Here is an 18987-nt window from a genome sequence, read left to right on the forward strand (position 1 = left end):
TAAGAGTCTGTCACTATCATATTGTGAGATATGTGTATTAAGAGACTGGAAGCATTTAAGAGTCATAGAGACTGGTCCAGTTAGTCCAATGTCGTTGCCGAGGCCCCAGCATCCTCTCTGCTTGGCCTAGTCTGAGTGCCTTCTGGTGGACCCTGGGACAGAGGACTGCTTTCCAAGTTCCCAGGGGACAATGCCCACTGCTCAGGCCCTGGATCTCTTTGGGATTGGCTATATTTCCTGGGAACACCCCCTCCCTTTTTAAAGACCCTGTAATGCCTCCCATACAATCTTTTCCTTAGAAATATCTGAAATGAAATAAATAAATTAAAGCTCACATTAAAATTTCTACCTGTTTAATTGATCTCTCTTCACTTTTGAGTTTGTTAAAACAGAGAGATCTGCTGTTTATAATTGATTAAATGTGTTATTTATGATTATGTCAAATTTCCCTGAAAAAAATTAGGCCTATTATCATTTTGGCCTACAGCACCTTTTCCAAATTGAAACCAGGCCTGAGTTTGAGAATTGTCTCTTTTCCTCCCTGAATGAACTTTTCATTTCTGCATTTTCCTCAATAAATGATTGATTCTCAACATAATATTTTATCAATTTACTTTTCAAGGTGCTCCTATTGATTTTAGAACTCTGTTGGGAGAAAACATTTTCTTTCTCAACTAAGTCACCAAGGATTTCTGCAATATAATGCTGCTTTTGAGAACAATTTTTGTTGCAACTGTGTTCATGTATAGGAGAATATTTTTAATTTTGTTGAGTGATTTCTAATTCTTTTAAGAGAATCAGATTTAATTTCTGCCATGTGACATGTCACTTTCCAGTGGACGATGCCTTCTCTCAGACAGTGAAGGAAATATTTGGGGGCAATGCAGATAAGAAGAACCTGGTGGATCCCTTTGTAGAAGTTTCCTTTGCTGGAAAAAAGGTTTGTACGTGATCTAAATGCAGATGCCTCTAGAAATAAACACTATATAAACCACTGTGCTTCCCCTTGGAGTGAATTCCTGCTAATTCTTTGTTGAAGTGACCCCCTGATGAGCTGGGCACCCTGCAGGAACACAGATTATCTGAGTCTGAACATGCTAGACTTCTCCCCAGGTTTATTTTGGAGTGGAAAGTATGCAGGACTCAAATTGGAAAGTTCAGTCTTTTTAAAAATTAAAATTGCGAAAGCTACCACTGAATTCTTTGGATTATTTCCCAAGCATTATGTTAATCTTAGGCAAGCTCCCTAACCAGTAGTAATAATCCTGGTAAATGTCCTGGAGTCTGGCCCCCCGGTGCCCTGCTGCCCACTCCTGTCATGTTTCCTACGTCCCATGCCCCAGAGAGCTGCTCAAACTGGAGAGTTAGACTGGGGGACTCTTGGTGTAAAAAACACCTGTAACCACCACTTTGCCTACAGATGTTGTCTAAGACTGGAGAGTGGGATTCCACAGTAGAGTAACACCCATCATGGACAATTTAGGCATGAAAAACTAGAATTTCCTATGTAGTCGAACCATTTACTTACAAAAGTGAGATTTGGCAAACACACATGGACTGGGTGTTATCTCCTAGAAGAGTCAGTGGAGAGCGGCCGAAAAGTCCTGAGGTCTGGAGTGAGATGAGGCCTGATTTATATTCAGATTTTACCCCACTCCATCGGCAGCTAAGACTTAAGCTCTGAGTCTCAACCTCTGAAATATGAATGGGGAGAATAAGATTCTCATAGGAGTGTTGAAAATGTTCGTTAATTCAAGAAGTCATCATCGAGCGCCTATTTAGAATCAGATACTGTCCCTGTGCTGGGGTATGGAAGTGAGCAGACAGTCACTGCTCTCGTGGAGCTTGCTCTGGAACAGAAGGGACAACAACAAGCAAGCTCACGAGTAACTGAATATAGTGCTAAGTACTACACCGAAGAGGAAGCAGGGGACTAGAAGTGACTGGTGTGGGGATTGAAGGGGTATTTAGCCAGGATATCACGTGCACACCTTTGAGGAAGTGACATTTGAGCAGAGGCTTGGATGATGCAGCGATCTGGGGTGGGGAGTAGGGGAACCTTCAGACAGAGGGACTAGCAGAGGTAAAGGCCCCAAAGAGGAATCTCATTTGCAGCCAAATAATATCCAGGAGGCTGGAGTGGCAAGCGAGGGGAAAAACTAAGAGATGAGGTCAGAGAAATGTGGGTGGTGGGCAGCAGGGCTTTACAGCCAGAGGCGGGATCTGGACTTTATTCGAAGTGTAACTGGGAGCTCATAGAGGATGTATACAGGGAAGTGACATGAACATGAGGAGGCAGGAGAGGACGTGAAGATCCAGGGAGGAGCCAACGGCAGGCATGTGGGGCAGATCAGGGTCCACATGAAGGTAAGGCTGTCAGGATGTACTGATGGACTGGATGAGGCATGTGATGGGGAGAGAGGCGGCTGACTTTCTTGTAAGCCTCAGCCACCTGGTGAACAGTGATGGAAAGACGGGGCAGGAGCTAGTTGGAGATGCTTACTAGGTAGTATGTAATTAGTGCTCAATAAACATTAATCTTCTATCATTATACCAGCACAATGTTAGAAATCTGGCAATTGGAAACAAACCAATTCATACTTTACCAACCCATTATCAAGAAAAAGAAACTTTAACCTGTTAACCGAGTGGGATGTGTTTACACGTCCTAGTGAAAGAGTTCGCGCCCATTATATGCTGCGTAATTAAAAAGGGAATTCCCTGGTTAACAGGTTAATCAGGTTACTAAGTACATAACTTATAAGTAAACTTCTGGAGTCATAATCTACTATGCATATATTATAAACTTTTAGAAATTAGAAACTTGAATACTTAACCGTTTTGCTTTGATGATTTTATAGGTTTGCACAAATATAATTGAGAAAAATGCAAACCCTGAGTGGAATCAAATCGTTAATCTTCAGATCAAGGTTTGACTTTCTTTTCTTTCAGAAAAAGTAAATACTTTAATAGTTCCTGAATAAATTGAGAAAAAAAAACTTTGTTTTTTCTATTTCTTTTTAACAGTTTCCTTCAATGTGTGAAAAAATAAAACTAACGGTATATGACTGGTGAGTTAAAAATGTACTTGTGTCCAATTCAAAAATAAAGAATTAAATATTTGGATATTAAAGAACATTATTCTGGATTACCTCTTACATTTTAGTATATTTGCTTTTCTTCCAGAGGGAAGGAATAAACTGTTCTTAGAATTGAATGTTTTTTAAAAAAATAATAATAGTGTTGTTGCAGAAAAGTTTTGAATATCTTAGTTCAACTGCTCATAAACAGAGAAGAAAAAATGATCTGAAAATGCCCAAAATAAGGAATTAAACACCATTAGGCTGTCTAAAATAGACCTCAGAAATGGAGTAAACCATTTCTTGAGAAGAATCACAAAAACATTTTGTTATTTTTATTGTTAGAAAGGAAAATGAACAGAACTACCTCTCTGAATGCAGTAAATTTATTGAAAGGTTCTGATGGAATTTTTACAAGCCTAACCTCCTAGCAATGACCGGCCACAATGAGACCATTCCTGGGTGTGTTCTAGTTAGATGGAGCATTCAGTTAGCAGTCTTGAGCTCCCAGAGAGTGGAAATGGCCAATATCATCATCATCATCATTGTCAGTGTTTATTATGATGTTAGCTACTGTTTTCCTAGCACTACTACATGTCAGGTGCTGTGCCTCATGCCTTACTTACATCATTCCACTTAGTCTTTTTTATTATTATTTTTATTTGTTTATTTATTTTTGGTACATGCCCCTAGCGGGAACCGAACCTAGGACCCTCCAGTCCACAGGCCGATGCTCCAACCGCTGAACCAAACCGGCCAGGTCTCCGTTTAGTCTTTAGAGTAACGCTACTGAATAGAGACCATTATGAGTTCATTTTACAGATGAAAACTTGAAGCTCAGAGAGGTAACTTGCCCACAATCACTTGGACAGTTATTTAGTTGGGCCTCCTACTGTCCGGCCTTAGTTTCTCCATTAGCCAAATGTATTTAACTTTCTTGTCAGTGCCCTCTTGATACGAGGGCACTTTGGGAAGGGGAAAGAAGGCATAATTTTGTTCAATGACCACATCAGTTCATTGGAAGCCAAGAAGGGGCCCAAGGACAAAATGTCCTTCCCAATGAATGCTAGCTAGTTTTAAGGCACTTAGGACCTTCAGGTGACATTGTCAAGGTGCTCCAGGGGCCTCTGGAGCCCTCAGGAGTGTGGGTTTGAACCCTGCAAAGCTGATTTGACCACTCTGGCCTACAGGCTCTGCAGCGGGCTAATTGCCAATTGAGCCATCTCAGAGTTGCCTGTGGTCACTACAAATGCAGGGTGTTCTGTTTTGTTTTTCCTGACCTAGTCTGCCCTCTCCAAAGCAATAGTGCAGGTTAGGATGCACAGAGAGACTCTTAAGTGGGGATTCTTGGATCCAGGTCTTAGGTTACATACCTTGTATAGGATATTTACACAACACCTGGAAGGAAAACTAAGGATTCTTTAAATTTAATCTAGACTCTTCTGGATAGACAGAAGAGGTGCAAGCTCTCATGCCAGCAGTGTTTAATTAGTTATCTTCTATATCCTAATGTTATTGTGCACTATATAATGTGTCATATTATATTATAACATACAAAGTGGGGCAAAAGTAGGTTTATAGCTGTGAGTATCCGAAACAGTTTATTCTTGTATTACTGTTTATTAATTATTGTATTATTTTCCATACAAACAACTGTACACCTACTTTTGTCAGATCCTGTATATCATATATAATAATACTATGTATATAATGTTATAGTATAATCTTTCCTCAAAATACTGAGCCTCTCCTCCCCCCATGGGGCCCTAATCTTCAGAGTGGGTGTGCCACTAGATGGGACAAAGAAGAGGAGGAATTAAACAAAGGGGGTGTTATTAATCTAAACCTTATTTTTTACACTTACTGTGTGCCCAGCCAGAGAGCATTTCATGAGTTAGGCTCACAGACTAAGATACCCATGGAAAGATACAGAGTCGTATATAATTATAATGGGCAAATTTTCCCTACCATATAGATAATAGGACTTAGGCTCCAGGCAAGCACCTGTAGTCGGAAAAATAGCATCTGTCACACGGTGGTGTTCAATGAATATTTGAATTGAATTGAAGAAAAATTATTCTTCCTATGAAGGACCCTTAGATGTAGCCCATTGTAGTTATTAAACCATCATAGTAATTTGTATGAATGTGATAAAATAAGATATGCAATTATTCTATGTAATATAATGACAGTACAATAATTTGTAAAGTGCCTATAATTGAGTCATTCATTTTATGACAATGGTATTGAGTGTGGCCATAGGCAAAGCTTATGAGCTCTGTAAAACTCTGTTTTCATAGCTGAAATGAGTCATCCGACTAGATCATTGTTTCTTAAAGGATGGTTGGAGGACCATCTGCATCAGAATCAATTAGGAAATATGCCCATTATAAATGCAGACTTGTTCTCCCCTCTGCTTTTAGTGACTCAAAAGCTTGCATAGGAGAGATTGAGATGAGAGTGGGGGGCTTCTAAGTGATTTGTTTTAAGGGCAGTAAAGCTGAGGCCCACTGGACAGTGATTTCTGAGGTCGAGGGTCTTTTCCAACTCTATCTTTTTATTGTTGAAATGAAGATACATTTTCATAGGTGGAGGCCTTAACCTGTTCTTTTATATAGGGACCGTCTTACCAAAAATGATGTAGTTGGAACAACATATCTATACCTCTCCAAAATTGCTGCCTCTGGTGGGGAAGTAGAAGGTAAGTCACTCAGCAGGGCTGGAACAAGACCGGGGACAGAACTTCTAACGGAACAAACTGGGGTAGCTGCCTGGCAATGGACTTGGTTTCTTAAAAGTCGAATGTGATGAGTTAGTGCACCATTTCGGGGATGTTTGGGTGATGACCAGCAAAATAACTTATCAGTAATTAATAATTAAGGCAACTAACAGTTTGAAGATCTGAGCTTTCTTGCTCTCATCTAAAAACTTTTCCCCAGTAGCTGTTTTATAAATTTTTGAGTTCCAATACAGAGTGCTTAGCACCTTAGTTCTTAGAGCAGCATTGAAACAATTCCACCCAAATATAAAATAATATTTCCTTTCTTGACTGATTTCCTTGGCGGGAACAAGGAGGTCAGATGGCAATGAATCATGTAATCTCTGCTCCCTAAGAGATTGTGTATTTCACTTTCATGCATCTCATGCTCACAGGCATCCATTGCCAGTATACTTTCTTCTTGTTTTCTATACTGAGAACTTATTGCTTATACCTGACATTATGGTTCTGTGCATATGTCAGAAACTATAATAGAGAATGAAGGAGAACAATTAAGATGGTAAGAGAAAAAATTTAGTGTTATACATTAATAATAGCAGCAGCTTATTTTTTGTTGCCTAAATAGAAATAACAAAAAAATCTTGTAAGTGCTAAGAGATTAAACATATTGAGTAAAGTGAGAGAATTTGAGACAAGATTTTGTCTTGGGAAAGCTTATTCAAGTATGAATAAGAATTTGGAAGATAATATAGATATGGTGAAGAAGCTATAGATTTCCTCTCTCAAGAAGGAAAAAGGCAATTAGAAATTCTAAGGAAAACAAAGAGCCGAACAAAGAAGATATAGTCCAAATATAAAGTCACACGTGGCATTATTTTAAGCAAATGGTAGAAGTGAAGAGAGAGATCTCATCTGAACACTCTCTGCCGAGTGGCACAGGGAACTATGCTGCTGGAACTGTGAATAACAAAGGAAATGTAATCACAATTCTCCTTTTCTCTGCAGAGAATAATACAAGGTGTCCCCCAAAATATATACACACTTAACAGCTGACACCTCAATTGATGTTTTTTTCTTTTCAGATTTAAACCATTGGAATTTATAATTATTCAGAATGTGTATTTTGAATAGTACACATTTTTTTTAAAAAAATTGGGGGACACTTTTTTTTATATGGTTGTTATAATGTAAGCACTTGTAATTGTTTTTTTAATTTTTTATTAAGCCTGTAGTCAAAGCTCTAAACAGAAAGTCCGTTTCATTGCCCAATACAATGTAAAAGTGAGAGCACAGAAGATAGAGATTAGAGAGAAAGAAGAAAGGGGAGGGGAGGGGAGGGGAAAGGTAGGTAGGCTACTAGCCTCTTATCAAGTGAGGGATCTAGATATAAAGACTGGATGAAATCATTGGTTCAATAAAGAATTATGAAAGACTAGATTAAATCTATGGGTTAAAGGTAACCAAAGGAGTAATTTAAAATCATGCTATAAGTATATGGAAGGAGGGTAAAAATTATTAAATTCATTTATCATTAGCAAGAAGTCATTAAATAATTACCTAAAGATAATTATTCAAGAAATATTAAAACAAACATCTCTCACAGGGATATGGTGGTAATAGCCATTTATCCATAAAAACAAAAATTCTTACTGTTTTAGCCCTTGTCTCTGAGGTCTTCTCTCATGCAGGCCCTCCAGACAGTCTGTTATAGGGTCTCCAAATAACAACAAGCAACAGGCATCTTCCCAAAAGAAATAATGTACCACAAACTACAGGCTTTTGTTCATACAGATTCAGATGACATTACTTGGTTTTTCTGGCCTTGGTCCCAACTAAGCCAGACATAAGACAAGTAAACATTTTATTAAAAACATGGAATGTTGGTGACGTCACCAGGTCGCCTGTGGCGGTGAGAGGCTGACTCCTCTCAGATACCTGGTGGCCCTGGGACTGGAGAGACGGGGTGATTTCATGTTGTCACAAAGTATTGAGTCATTTTGCATTTAACTGGTGAGATTATGTGGCTTGGGTCTGAATTTGGGATTTTTCTTGTGTTCCTAAACCACTTACCCAGCACTGGATTTGGGTAACATTTTCACTGGCTTTTTCAATGATGTGTTTTTCTTGTTGTTTAACCAATTGTATTTTTACTATGTAGATTTCTCATCTTCGGGATCTGGGGCTGCATCGTACACAGGTTTTTGCTTTGTAATTTTGCTGTCTTTTAGCACTTCCTGTTTGCTATCATCTTATTAAGACTTTATCAGTTGATTGCCTTGAGAATCTTTTTTTAACATTTTGTTGTCTTCAAAGTAATTTTTGTATCAGTGCTATATAGTTGTCCTGCGTGACTTAAGCTTAAAACAGGCATGCAACCAGGCATTGCTACGTGTCTCATGTTTTCTAGATGCAAACCATTCTGTTGGCTTCATTGTAAATAACCCTTTGTGAGATATAACATTTTTTTATTGTTGTTTATGTTCAATACACAGAGATAAAGGGCACTATATCAATTGTTTGAAATGTATGAAATAACTTCCCCCCACTTTCAACATAGATCTCTAGGTTGGAAGATGCTGACTCTTTTCCACTTTGTATCTGGAAGGTCTTCGTCTTCCAAATACGAGGGATCGTAACCTGTCCTTTGGTTGGCACAGCTCTTGCCATTCTTTGCAAGTTTGCTCAAGGCTGTCATACTTGACCATCGCAACTCACCGAGGGCAGATGTCGTTCTCCTCAGAGATGAGGACGCTGAGGTTTAGAGAGGTTTGTCCTCTCTCAAGCCCATGCAGCTCTTACATCTCCCCGCATTTCTCCACAATCTCCCTTTGACTCCTGCTATTTCCTAACAGTGCCCCTCACTGGGGAGTAGTCTTGCTAAGACCAAGTAGCGGAAATAAGAAGCACATCGGTTGTTCATCAAAGACAGAGTGTGGTGAATGGGGACTTTGCGTTTCTTATAAATATCATGTGGTCTTATAACCACAGGCAGACAGTTCATTGCTACATATAAAATTTTTAAATCTCTTATATATTTTAACTTGTAACTAAATGACATTTTATGGAACAAAATTCATCTGCTATATATCATTTAAGTGACTTCCCAAAACAATATTCTTTACCCCAATTGCCAATGACATGTTTAATAAGATGCCAATTATAAACTTGCAAAAAATGTGAAGATCATCTTGAAAGTCTTATTATTCTTTCATTTGAATAACATCTGTTTAGAGGATAATGTGTTTACTTGAACTACAGAATGTTTTTATTTTATAGCAATAAGAAAAGGGAAACATGGCAAGTCTCATAAGTGCTTATAATTTCCACTAATACAACTAACTCACAAAGTGGAGGAAAAGAGTCTCACTCAGCTAACTAATAACTAATATTTATTTCAACAGATTGAGTGTTAAAAAGCCTAAAACCTAATGATGGTGTTCTCTCTCAGCAAATACAGGAGAAACAGAAGTGGGCTTCATTCCAACATTTGGACCTTGTTATTTGAACCTCTACGGAAGCCCCAGAGAGTACACAGGATTCCCAGACCCCTACGATGAGCTAAATACTGGAAAGGTTAGTTTCTCAATTAAGATCTGTTGTTGGTGAGCACTATTAATGAGATTCCTTCTTATGATGGTTGTAATTAAGTCTCCTATTTAGGGGACCTCCCCCCATACACACACTCACACACATAGACCCAGCACACAGCTAATCAAGTGTTGAAGGACAGAAGTCTCATGCTCCTGAGTCTTAGAATGCAAGCGTAGGAAAGGATCCTGGAGGTCATCTGATCTGGTCATTGCAAACGCATGCTTGGCATGGCCATTCCCCTACTCCTGTTTGTAGAACAGATGTCAATAACCAATGCTGGTTCTCTTTGCTAATAAGCAAATGTGCTGCCTCAGAATTTTGTTCAATGCCACGTTCTAGGAATTTACCAAAATGACTGGAGGTGACATGCCTGATGAAACTCTTTACTATCTGATCTGATCCAACCTCTGTTTTTGTAGGTAAGGACATAGAGGCCCAGAGATTGGAAGTGACCTTTTTATTGCATTAGAAGTGAAGTAATATCTTTTAGTTAGCTCCCAAACCCAGAAGGAGGTAGAAAGAAAAAGCCCTAGAAAGAGGAGGGCAGAGGACTGGTTGTGGAAGTGGAGCCTTCTTTTCCTCTCCAGAAGAGTCTATGGCCAACACTGCTGGGCATGGTGGGAGGAGTATCCGACATTCATCCTCACACTCAGCTGCACCCCAAACATCTTCCTCCTTCACTTCCCGGCTACTCTGAGACTTGCCCTGGTTGCCAACATGGCAGCCTTCCTGTTCTGTGAAGAGGAGAAAAGGAGCCACGCTACTGCAGATAAACTCAGAGCTGCTCTCCTGAAGGGGGGTGAGGAGACTCAGCCCCTTCCACTGCCACCCTCCAGCCTCCAGAAGCCCTTTGGATCCTTAGAAGCCTCGGCCTCAGTCATGGCTAAGATCCCTTTTGGCCCCGACTCCCAGGCTCTCTTTGGGATGCTACCTGAAGTCGCTGGCTCTTTTTTTTCTCCAGATACCAAGGACCTAAATCCAGCAGAGAGTGTTACTGACTGATTCATTTGGGGGGTTAAGGCTGCGGAAGGAGAAATGTTTGTAGCTGGATTAGCCATAGTGGAGAGACTGTTCTTTCTGCTGCTGTTCATACCTCGGGGAATAATCCTGTATTGTTGCCTTTCAGGGAGAAGGAGTTGCCTACAGAGGCAGAATCTTGGTTGAATTGAGCACTCTTCTTGAAAAGACACCTCCAGATAAAAAGCTTCAGCCCATTTCAAATGATGACCTGCTGGTTGTTGAGGTAAATGTTGGAGCGTGTATAATGCTTCGTACAGAAAAGATGTTTTAGAGGCCTGGTGGTGGGATAGCTAGTCCTGGCCTGCCTGAGCAAACCCTGAAGGGAACATCCAGGGACTGAAGTCGGAGAGAGACCTGAGTCATAGCAAGTGCCCTTCAACACCCTCTTGACCTAACTACAACAGCCCCGTCGGGGCCATGAGACTTGTTTCACCACCAGTTGCCAGCCATATTTAGTAAACAGACCAAAGAAGACAAGTTGGGTAATTTCCTTTGACATACAGTCTCCTTGACCCTTAATGTTCCATGCCTTGTTGGCTTACAGCCACCTTCAAGAGCTATTACCTGCCACCCTTTATTCTGCTTGACAATACTCACCCCTTGCCCAAATTCACTTCTGAATCTCTACCCTATACCAACTCCATGTACAAAGTGCAGTGCCCTGCTCGTTGCTGATCAGGAGAGCCCCAACGACCTAAAGAGGAAGGAACACCATCTTTGTCCAATAGACCATCATTTACATGCTTTAACTTTCTCTGTTGTAGGCAGTTTGTCCAAGGCTCCTAAGGGAGGGCCCTAACAAAAGCTAAGGCTCTGGACTTCCCTAAATGGGGTTGATTGTTCCTTCTTCTCTCCATTCTTTGAACTCTGAGGGCACAGGGGAAGTGGGAAAGAGCTGGGGGAAGGGCTGGGTTCTCAGGTGCACTACTCCTTGCTTTGGGCCAGGTAAGCAGATGGGACACCCTCTTGGAGTCTGGACTTGCAAAGTGGCCCAAGGTGCTGCTCTATCTTGAGCAACTTGCTTACAATGTGCACCTGCTCTGTTGGGAGTTGCACAGTGTGTACCTGCTCTGTTGGGAGTTGTACGTGTGTACCTGCTCTGTTGGAGTTGTACGTGTGTACCTGCTCTGTTGGAGTTGTAGTGGTGGCTAGAAGCCTGAATTATTGTCTCAGAGCCCAGAGCCTCCAGGGTAAGGGTCCTATCAGGGCTTCTGCAGGTGTCTGCAAGTCATTTGTGGGGAAATCCAGAGAGTTCTAGGAATCGTGGCTGGTGGAGGTATGCAGGCAGAGTCACCCAGCCAGAGGTAGCATCCCTGCTCCCACACAGCCTCCTCATGCACCTTCCCTGTTCCCAGCAGATGGTTCCATTAACTGATCACTTTTTTCTTGGCCCTGACTCAGCCCCAAATTATGTTTTCTATTTTTGCTTCTTTCCTTCTCTGATATCATCCAAATGGTTTACAAAAACAGAAGTTATGCTACATATATAAGTTCTGACTAATACAAATAACTTTCTACTTTATATTTTCACACAATTCAAACCAAATCCAGAGTTTTCACAACATTCCTGAACCATGAATTGTTTAGGGGCTTAGTTGTGGGCTGTTAAGGGGACTCCTAACAAATGACAAAAGTCCCCCAAGCCCCTTGCTACCAAAGTGACAGTGGACTAAGGTAGGGACGCTTTTAAATTCACAATGCCCGGCAGAATCTTGGGAAGTGGGGCTCAGATATAAGTATATTTCAAAGCTCCGCAGGTTATTCAACAAGCAACTAAGGTTACTAACCAATGTTTTAGAAAGACTTTCAAAGTCTGATTTCTGATGAAATCCTATTGTAGGTTTCAATTATATAACGTTGAAAACTCCTTTAACCAAAATGGAGATCTTGTAACTGTGGGATGTCCTGGGTTCTTCAAGATAATAAGGTGCCGTCACTGTCAGACATTCTTAAAATGGTCCTTGAGAAGTTAAAAGTATGCCCAGCCAGTGTGGCTCAGTGGATTGAGCATTGTCCCATGGACTGAGAGGTCCCAGTTTGATTCCTGGTCAGGGCACATGCCTGGGTTTTGGGCCACTGAATTGTACACTTTAAAATGGCTAGGATTAATGGATTTTACATTATATGTGTTTTACCACCCCGCAAAATTTCAAAAACAGTTGTCTGAGTACTATAAATGGATGACCACATTCTTGCATCATACAAACCGGAAGTCCTCACCATGATTGTGATTCATTTTATAACCCCTGGCCGGTTTGGCTTAGCAGTTGAAGCGTTGGCCTGCGGACCAGAGAGTCCTAGATTCGGTTCCCGCTAGGGGCACATACCAAAAAAAAAAGAAAAATAGATTCCATTTTATACATGAAAGGCCCTGGTATGGATGAATAAGGAAGGGAAGAAAAATCAGTTAATATATATCTTACAGGGGATCAATTAATTTTTATTAGCTTCCTAGAGGTGAAAGGTATCACTTCTTTGCTGCTTAGATTATGGTACACAAACTGGTAGCAAGGTAACAACGGGAAAAACAAATACAACACCAAAAACTGATTATATGCTGAAGTGTGATAGCCATGTGGCCTCCAAACCTCAGACCGAAGGACCGACTGCAGAGCTGGGCGTTCTGAACTTCAGGGGCTTTTGAGTAGACTTGCTATGGTGAGAAATTTGTCATTGCAAATTTGAGCATTATCACTGTGGGTCTCCCGAGTTCACCCATGGAGCATAGAGCCCATGGCTGCCCTCACCCCTAAGCTGGGCCAGCGTGTACCTAGATGGTACCAACAGGGATCCGGAACACATTCTCGACGCGGACAGTATTAAATGGCAGCCTGCCCAGAACGTAATCAAGTACAGCAATGTAAACCACTGCATGGCTCTGTTTGACCGAAGGATGCAACGATGAGTAGGGGTATGATCCATAAAGAAGGAGAGAAGCCATCTGAGCAAGGATTTGGGATAGAGTGTGAATCCAAGAGACTGTATGTGCCCACGTGAAGGAAATCCTCAAGGGCTCCTGGTCGTTTCCGCTAGGCTGATAGGGACTGAGTGTGGGTGGGCTCTGTGTCCATACACACATACACTCCCTCACACACACACACTCCCTCACACACATACACCCCCTCACACACATACACCCCCTCACACACATACACCCCCTCACACACATACACTCCCTCACACACATACACCCCCTCACACACATACACCCCCTCACACACATACACCCCCTCACACACATACACCCCTCACACACATACACCCCCTCACACACATACACCCCCTCACACACACACACCCCCTCACACACACACACACCCTCACACACACACACCCCCTCACACACACACACCCCCTCACACACACACACCCCCTCACACACATACACCCCCTCACACACATACACTCCCTCACACACATACACTCAGTGAACCAGTAATCTGAAAAAAAGAAAGAAAATTTGATTTCTATTTCAGAAAAACAAGTTCACTTCATTTTAAATTTGACATGAAATGTTTTTATTGTTTCTGATTAGAAAATTAATACTTAAACAATTCAAACAATTAAAAATGTATGTTAGAGAGTAAAGTTAACCATACTCTCTCTACATTCCCCAACATGACTGTTAACAACTTGATTTATATTATTCTGGTCTTTCTTTCTTCGTGCATATGCCAATATTAAAATATACTTCATATATATATTTATATATTTAATGGGTTCACTTTTAAATACCTTTTTTCCATGTTTGCGCTTATGAACCTACCTAAATATTTTTTGAACTTTCATTGCTTTCTATGGATGTAACATAATTTGTTTAACCAGGGGCTATTAATAGATATTTGTATTGCTTTCATTTTTTCTCTACTCAGTGCTGCACTGAACATTCTATATTTGCCCACTTATATGAGTACGAGGGAAACTGCTAGATTCAAGAACTTTCTTCACTGGCATTTAATTCAACACTAATTATTAGGTTTAGAAGTATATTTGTTAGCAGTCTACATGTAAATTAGAGCAAAAAGAGTTTTGTCGAGTCTAATGTCTGCTCATACTTTACAGAAATATCAGCGAAGGCGAAAGTACAGCCTGTCTGCTGTGTTCCATTCGGCCACCATGTTGCAAGATGTTGGCGAGGCCATTCAGTTTGAAGTCAGCATTGGGAACTATGGCAACAAGTTTGACGCAACCTGTAAGCCTTTGGCCTCAACCACCCAGTACAGCCGTGCCATATTTGATGGTAAGACGGACATGCTGTCCTGTCACGTTTAGAGTGGTGCAGCGTACTCTCCCTCTGGCGGCCGTCATCTCCAGTACAGGCTCAGTGGACAGGAAAAGCCTGAGTGGGGAGGAGAGGTGGCTGGAGTACAGGCACCTTTAAGACCAGTCAAACCAAAGAAGCCGCAGGCCTCTGCCAGGGGCTGAACCCCATGCCCCATGCCATGCCCAAATTTAACACTGGCTCTGTTTTGTGGAGTCACAAGATGGCAACTTGCTGAATACTGGGCTCCCTAAAAGCACCTCATGCCTATTCCCACCTCTGCCTTGCCAGCCCCAGTCACTCAGCCCGAGGAGTTAACGTGTATGGGACTCAGGCTTCGAGCCTGGAAAATCGAGTTTCTGGTCCTTGCTCTGTCACCCACCAGCACTGTGAACTTAGCCACATCACCGAATTCTAACTGTTGGTTTCTTCATCTTCTTCAGAGTTGCTGTGAGCATTAATTAGCTGTATTTGAACAAAGATGGATGAGAAACAGTCCCTGCTGTTAAGGAGCTTACATTCTAGTGTATAAAATAATTCGTAATAGAAGACAAAGTATGAAAATGCCCTAATAAAGTTATTGACAAGTCGTTTAAGAGTAAACGGGAGGGAGAAATTCTGATCAAATGTTCCAACAGTTTCATATAGTTTTTACCTAGTTTTGTACAAATGTGTTAAAATATAAAATGTGCTAGAAAAATTGGCCAACAATTTAATTGCTGTAAAGCTTTAATATCAAATCCCATGTATCCGGCTAATGCTTTTAAAAAACAGAAAATTATTTTTTCTTGCCTCATTTCCAACAAAAATATCTATTTAGAATAGCAGTTTTCAGGGACACACACAGTCGAATCTCCTATGCTCTCTATATTTTCTACTACTATGTTATATAATCACCAGTGATGTTCAGATACTTGATCCTAAACCACTAAAAATCCTGAATATTGTTGTGTTTTGTTTACCAGGGTATTTTAGAGAGTTTTCAAAATAGGCTGAATAATTAAGAACTTTCTGTCTATTCCTCAGTTGCTTAACTGAATAAAATTAAAGGACCTAACGACCCCAGACCATTTCCCAAGCATACAATTAAACAGTAGCCCAGTTTGCACATCTCTTTAATAAACATGTTCATTTTAAGAGTCCAGTGTTCTCTGACCCTCAATGTTTTACACTAGGGAACTACTATTATTACCTGCCTTGGGCCCACACAAAGCCAGTTGTTACCCTGACTTCATATTGGGAAGATATTAGTCATCGCCTGGATGCAGTAAATACTCTCTTAGTCATAGCAGAACGGCTGGTAAGTTTATCTTTTCTACATTTTCTTTTCACCAGACAGAGTGAAATATGTATTAGTTAGGATGCAGGCTAGGCTACTGTAACACAAGACCTCAGAATATACTGGTAAGCAAGATGAAAGCAGTTTCTTTAGCTACTGTAGAGGTAGGTGATCCAAGCTGATATGGAGGTTCAGTGGTGTTGGAGACCCAAGCTCTTTCTCTCTTGTTGCTCTGCCATCACTAAGGAGTTATCATTGTTTTCATGGGAGAGGCAGCTCACTGCTACACCCACCCTCCCTGCAGAGGAAGGGGAAAAGAAGGGGAAATGACACAGGTCTTTTCTTTGAAGGGTAAGGCCCAGAAGTCACACACTTGATTTATTCTCACTTTCCATTGGCCAGAATCCAGTCCGATAGCCACATCTCACTTTAAGGGAGTTGGGAAGTGCAGTGTTATGCCTGGGCTGACATATGGCCAGATAAAACTTCTCTTATTGTGGAACAGAGGATGGATATTGAACTGGGGGACAGCTCACAGAGTCTACCGCAATCTGTATGTGAACACGGTGTGGAGAATGGTTCATTCCAACAGAAATATGCAACCCTTAGAACTTTGCTGTTAAAGTAGTAAAAATCTCACCCGGCTGGTATGGCTCAGTGGTTGAACGTTGACCCATGCACCAAGAGGTCACTGGTTCAATTCCTGGTCAGGGCACATGCCCAGGTTGTGGGCCAGATCCCCAGCACGGGACATGCAGGAAGCGGCCAATCAATGTTCTCTCTCTTTCCTTCTCCCTTCCTCTCTCTTTAAAATCAATAAAGAAAAAAACATTTAAAGTAGTAAAAATCTCTGTTGTAGAAAGAGGTAGGCTCAGAGGAACCAGAGCCTGACATTTTCCACCCTTGCTGTAGACTAGAGAAACTCTCCTTCTTTGGAGGTTGAGGGTTCACTGTGATAAACGCTGCATGGATGTGGTATCAGTAATTACCCATCTCGCTGACATTGATGAGGAGAAACGGAACATGATTGAGGTAAAGATACTAAGTTACTTCTATCAGGTATCACTATAAAATCCATCTGGTATTAATGCTTTGATTTTCAAATTATATTAGTATTGGTTTTTTCTAAGATCCAACCTCTGTCAGAACTGGACCAAGACATTTAGGGGTCTTGGAATATACCTGATCTAAGACTACATGGAAAAATCTAAAAATTTTGTTTTGTGGTACAACAACAATAATAAAGGAGAATTTTAGATTTAAATTAATTTAGCAATTTGTTCACATACTAGAGCTACAATGGATGCACAGTGTGGTTGTGGTATTAATTCCCAATCCCTCATTTTGAGGAATTGGTGGAGAATTGATCATACTTCTAGTCTAATCATGTTTTGAGTATGAAGAGGAACAGAGTTTGCCACCCCCAAATATGCTTCTTTTGGATATTGATTATTTGGGGCTGGTTAATTTAAGAAACAGTACTTTAAGGAGAGGCTCTGAAAACCAAGTAAAAGTTACCTTTTGCAAGAGAACACTTACATTTGTAAGGGAAATGTCTGTCTCTAAGGGTGCTTCCTTCACTGTCCCAGGCCTGCCTTCGCTCGGAGAATACTGGGCTTCAATCCGCAGAACAGTCTTACCATCGTGTCTGTGCCTTTCCTGATAGATAACCTGCCACCATTGACTCTCCGTCTCCAATATCTTCTTTCCTCCTTAGCTGAAGGTGGTGTTTACGGTGATGTCTTCTGTCATTTTGGAGAGTTACTCTGTGTTCCCGGGTCTCTCCCATGTATATAGGAGGTATACATATTATTAATGTTTAATTCATTTTTCTCCTGCTTACCTGTCTCATGGTAATTTGATTATTAGTCCAGCCAGAAGAATCTTGAAGGGTAGAGGAAGATTTTTCCTCCCTGACAGGTATTCAGCTTTTTTTCTCATATTTCTTCTCACCACTTTCTCCATTGGCCAAGTGTTCTAATTCCATGTTAATGTGGACAGGATGGTGGCGTTCCATGATGAGGACTTTTGATGAGCATGGTGGGCACTCCCTCCGTCTGTCTGTTGGCAGACACTCAAGGTGACATAATATGCTCTGGGCTTATCTCGTGCTGGCCCTGCCCCAGCCTGGAATCGCCATTTCTCCGGCTCCTTTTAGAGGGAGAGGCATAGAAAAGCAAGAGTGCTCACTGCTACATAGATGTCACTGCTTCTAGGCTTTCTAAGTGGACAAACTTACACACCACACATGTACCTACATATGTATATTTATTTCTGTATCTATCAATAAACAAAACCCAGTGAGTTTATAAGGATAACTCCAGTTCCATGCTAATGCCACACGGTTTATTCTAGTCTTCCCTATGACTGTATTTACAGCTCCCTTTTCCAACACCGAGAAACCTGCCTTTATTATCTTCAGTTTACTTACCATGTGTTCAATCCTAAAATCCCAAGAAAAAAAACCCCACCTAATTAGAGTTTGAGATATTTATGTTTTTTTCTTTCCTTTAAACTGAGGGTATATAGTCAGAATATTGCGTTGAAAAGTTACTTTGCTTAGTTCAGTGTAGTTATATATCTGAAATATAGTTAGGTTTACTTGTTTCTGTTTTATATTCCATTTTAGGGTTCCTTTCCCCCATCGTTGTTTTCTTTTACTTCTTTTTGAATACATAAAATATTTGCATGGTTTTGTTGATGTAAGAAATGTCCAAACCTGTAAGAATTTTTATGAGTTTATTTGAACCAAACTGATGATGACAGTTGCTGGGAAGCAGAATCTCAACGAATAAGAAATTGCTCTGGAGAATGGCAGTTCTGCACCTTGTGTTTATTTTATACATTAGAATAAATAGGGTTACATGAAATTCATTGGTGGTAGATTAAGGGGGCGGGAGAAGGCAACGTGAGGACATCTCTGGGATTGGGTAAAAAATAAAATGGAAAGACATGCGCTTCTTTTACATTGGTGGGTACAGGGTAGTTAACAATGAACAGTTACAGCACATAGAGGTGGTATGAGGGGAAGAAGATA

General features: G+C 40.8%; 1 protein-coding gene across 1 annotated transcript in view; it reads left to right on the forward strand.

The window, feature by feature from the left end:
- The window catches only part of MYOF (myoferlin), a 150332-nt gene that overhangs the window by 69622 nt on the left and 61723 nt on the right, over positions 1-18987 (forward strand). The window contains exons 13-21 of the mRNA XM_036265292.1: positions 837-940; positions 2862-2930; positions 3028-3071; positions 5699-5781; positions 7958-7996; positions 9248-9372; positions 10517-10633; positions 14473-14650; positions 15847-15971. Coding sequence (XP_036121185.1) covers positions 837-940; positions 2862-2930; positions 3028-3071; positions 5699-5781; positions 7958-7996; positions 9248-9372; positions 10517-10633; positions 14473-14650; positions 15847-15971 — 884 coding nt within the window. The remainder of the gene's footprint in view (positions 1-836; positions 941-2861; positions 2931-3027; positions 3072-5698; positions 5782-7957; positions 7997-9247; positions 9373-10516; positions 10634-14472; positions 14651-15846; positions 15972-18987) is intronic.

Source organism: Molossus molossus, unplaced genomic scaffold, assembly GCF_014108415.1.
Source record: "Molossus molossus isolate mMolMol1 unplaced genomic scaffold, mMolMol1.p scaffold_m16_p_17, whole genome shotgun sequence".
In the NCBI taxonomy this organism is placed as follows: Eukaryota; Metazoa; Chordata; class Mammalia; order Chiroptera; family Molossidae; genus Molossus; species Molossus molossus.